The sequence below is a fragment of the Cynoglossus semilaevis genome, chromosome 1, assembly GCF_000523025.1.
Source record: "Cynoglossus semilaevis isolate Cse_v1.0 chromosome 1, Cse_v1.0, whole genome shotgun sequence".
Classification (NCBI taxonomy): Eukaryota; Metazoa; Chordata; class Actinopteri; order Pleuronectiformes; family Cynoglossidae; genus Cynoglossus; species Cynoglossus semilaevis.
Window position 1 is genome coordinate 1362256 of NC_024307.1, and position 2808 is coordinate 1365063.

At 49.3% G+C, this 2808-nt stretch overlaps 1 protein-coding gene across 1 annotated transcript in view; it reads right to left on the reverse strand.

The window, feature by feature from the left end:
- daam2 (dishevelled associated activator of morphogenesis 2) overlaps nt 1-2808 on the reverse strand; it is a 65875-nt gene that overhangs the window by 22435 nt on the left and 40632 nt on the right. Inside the window, exons 6-8 of the mRNA XM_025059134.1 lie at nt 1583-1916; nt 779-889; nt 592-695 (exon numbers count right to left, since the gene is read on the reverse strand). Coding sequence (XP_024914902.1) covers nt 592-695; nt 779-889; nt 1583-1916 — 549 coding nt within the window. The remainder of the gene's footprint in view (nt 1-591; nt 696-778; nt 890-1582; nt 1917-2808) is intronic.

Genomic DNA, 2808 nt, shown 5'->3' on the forward strand with positions numbered 1-2808 from the left:
ATCATCATCATCATCATCATCATCATCTCCATCATCTTCATTATCATCATCATCATCATCATCATCTTCTTCATCATCACTCAGGTTTCCCATAATTCCACTAAACTTAGTCCAAGACTAACCAGGACCTGGTCCAGTCCCCGACCTCTTATATACAACAGAGATGAGAGTTAGCACTAAATACTTTGAGGTACATAGAGTATAGTATTACAGTATTACAGTATTCTTTGTTGTGGTACGTCTCCGACACCTTTCTGTGATTTTCTGATATCAACATATACCGATGTACTGTACGCAGCCGTTTGCGTTGAAGAATGACGTCACCATGACGATAATTCACTGTCGCATTTGAGTTATCGGGAAAAAAAAACATACCAATTCTTACTGATATTTCCTAATTATGCTAATATCAGCTGACGATATCGGTTGGCCAATAATATCGGACGTCCGTACAATATACCGTATAACAGTGGATCCTTTCATCACTGACCTGTCGGATCCTTGACCAACACTGAATCAAAGGCGCTGTGAACAACCACACAATACAACAGAATATCCTGGGTGACCTTTAACCCGACCTTTAACCCTCACCTGTCCAGAGTGGCGTTCTCGTGTCCTCGCAGTTTGTCGATCACCGGCTGGATGCCCAACATCAGAAACTCGTACCTTAGATGGAGCCGGAACTCCAGGTTGTCCTGGTGGAAGAACCACAGGACACTTTACAGACAAACATCGTTACATCACGGCTAACGTTCGAGATTCTGCGACGGAGAGTGACCTCGCCGGCGCCAGCGTTGAGCACGGCGTTGATGAAGGACATGATGGCTGTCTTCAGGTTGACCTCGTCCCTGTAGCGGCCCGTGCTCTTGTCCAGCTCAGTGAGGAGTGTCTGGGGGGGGGGGGGGGGAACAGGACACTGGGTTCAGTTACATTGACCTTTGACCCCGGACAGCAGTCCAACCATAACCTACAACACGATTTAAGGCCTCATAACCTGTGAATCCCTCTGCCCCCCCGCCCCGTGTAAACCCACCCCAGAATGGCATGACTTACCCCACACCTGGGGCAAATAAAAAGTTCTTGTTGATTCAGTACCGATTCCTGCGGGGACTAAACGTTCCCTGACCACCGTAAATCTGGACGTCTTCATCTGTGTGTGCGTTGACTTAACGACACGAGTCTGACAGCCCTGCTCTCAGTCAGTGACTCCCAACCACTGCACCGTGGCCCACTACTGGGCCGCGGAGAATCATCCAATTGGACCCAAAATTATTATTTATTTATATTAGTGACAGGCAGAACAATTAACCCCTCTTCTGCTAGGTGGCAGCAGAGGGCTATGAAAACTAAAACTAAAGATAATCAGAGCTGTTGAAGAAGATCTTTGTGAGGGTCTTTCTTCAATTCCTGCCTGTGTATCAGCGTTGACTTCAACCAAACAGGCGGAGGTTTGAGTCCACGATGAGGTCATTTAAACCAGAAGATTCATATATTTCATTACATTGACTTTTGTCAGATTTTTGTTAAGCTAAGTTAAGCTAAGTTAAGCTAAGTTCAGCTAAGTTGCATTTTTTTTTCTCACCTGGAACGATGAGCTCTCTGCAGCGTATTTCTGGTAATAAGCCATGGCCTGCAGCACCTTTTTGTGTCCATCGGGAACCAGACACACGGCCCCGAGGATCTCCAACACCGCCACCTTGGTTTTGATGTTCTCTGTCCGCAGACTCTGGGAGATGGTGTTAATGCTCTGGGGGTGGGCCAACACGTGGGCGCGGCCCTGGGAGTTGTTCATCAGAGCCTTGATGCAGCCGATGACGGAGGTGTGGACGCGGCTCTCCGACGTCTCGTAGTCCATGCTGCGCAGGAAGTTGAGGAGGCAGGTGAGGCCGTCCAGCTCAATGAAGCGCGTGACGAACCTGACGAGAAGAAACAAAACAAACAGACAAGGATGAAGTTGAAGTTCAACAGTTGATGAGTTGATGAGTTAATGAGTTTACGCGTACTTCATTGACCAGTTATCGTCACGCAGCAGAACGGTTCGGGATTCAGAGGTTTTCACTCTATTGGCACAATAAGAAAAACTGCATACAGCAGTACTACATGTACTACAGTACTACACAGTACTACAGTATGTACAGGTGATGAGTGCTAACTGTCCATGAAGTTTTCACATCCTGGAAATAACGTCTGGTTGAAGGATAATCATCACACACCGACGTCACGCACCAACGCCACGCACCGACGCCACGCACCGACGTCACGCATTGACGTCACGCACCGACGTCACGCATTGACGTCACGCACCGACGTCACGCACCGACGCCACGCACCGACGTCACGCACCGACGCCACGTAGTAAAACCAGATCTAAAACTGATCTTGGAACCACAGCTAGGTGGAACCGATCCAAGCATCAACCAACCGGTGTGTTCTGGAGTGACCAGTCGTTGGCTGCTCATCGACCCCCCCCCCCCCCCCCCCCCATTAAAGGTTGAAACATGGCTGGATTGAAACGCTCCGCTGCTTTTTACGAAGCCAACAGACAAGTACAGGAAGTCAGTGAACGCATCACACCACCCCGACCCCCCATCTCTGTCAACACTGGATCCAATGGATGGTCATTCCCACTCCAAACACACTCTCTCTCTCTCTCTGTGTGTCTCTCTCTGTCTCTCACCCTCTCTCCCCCCCCCCCCCCCCGCTTTTTTCTGGACCAACCACTGCATTCTTAAAAACCCACTGGGGTTTCGTTCAACGACACCGACCGCTGCAGACAAAGAAGGAGAGCGAGGAGTAACACGTGGACAG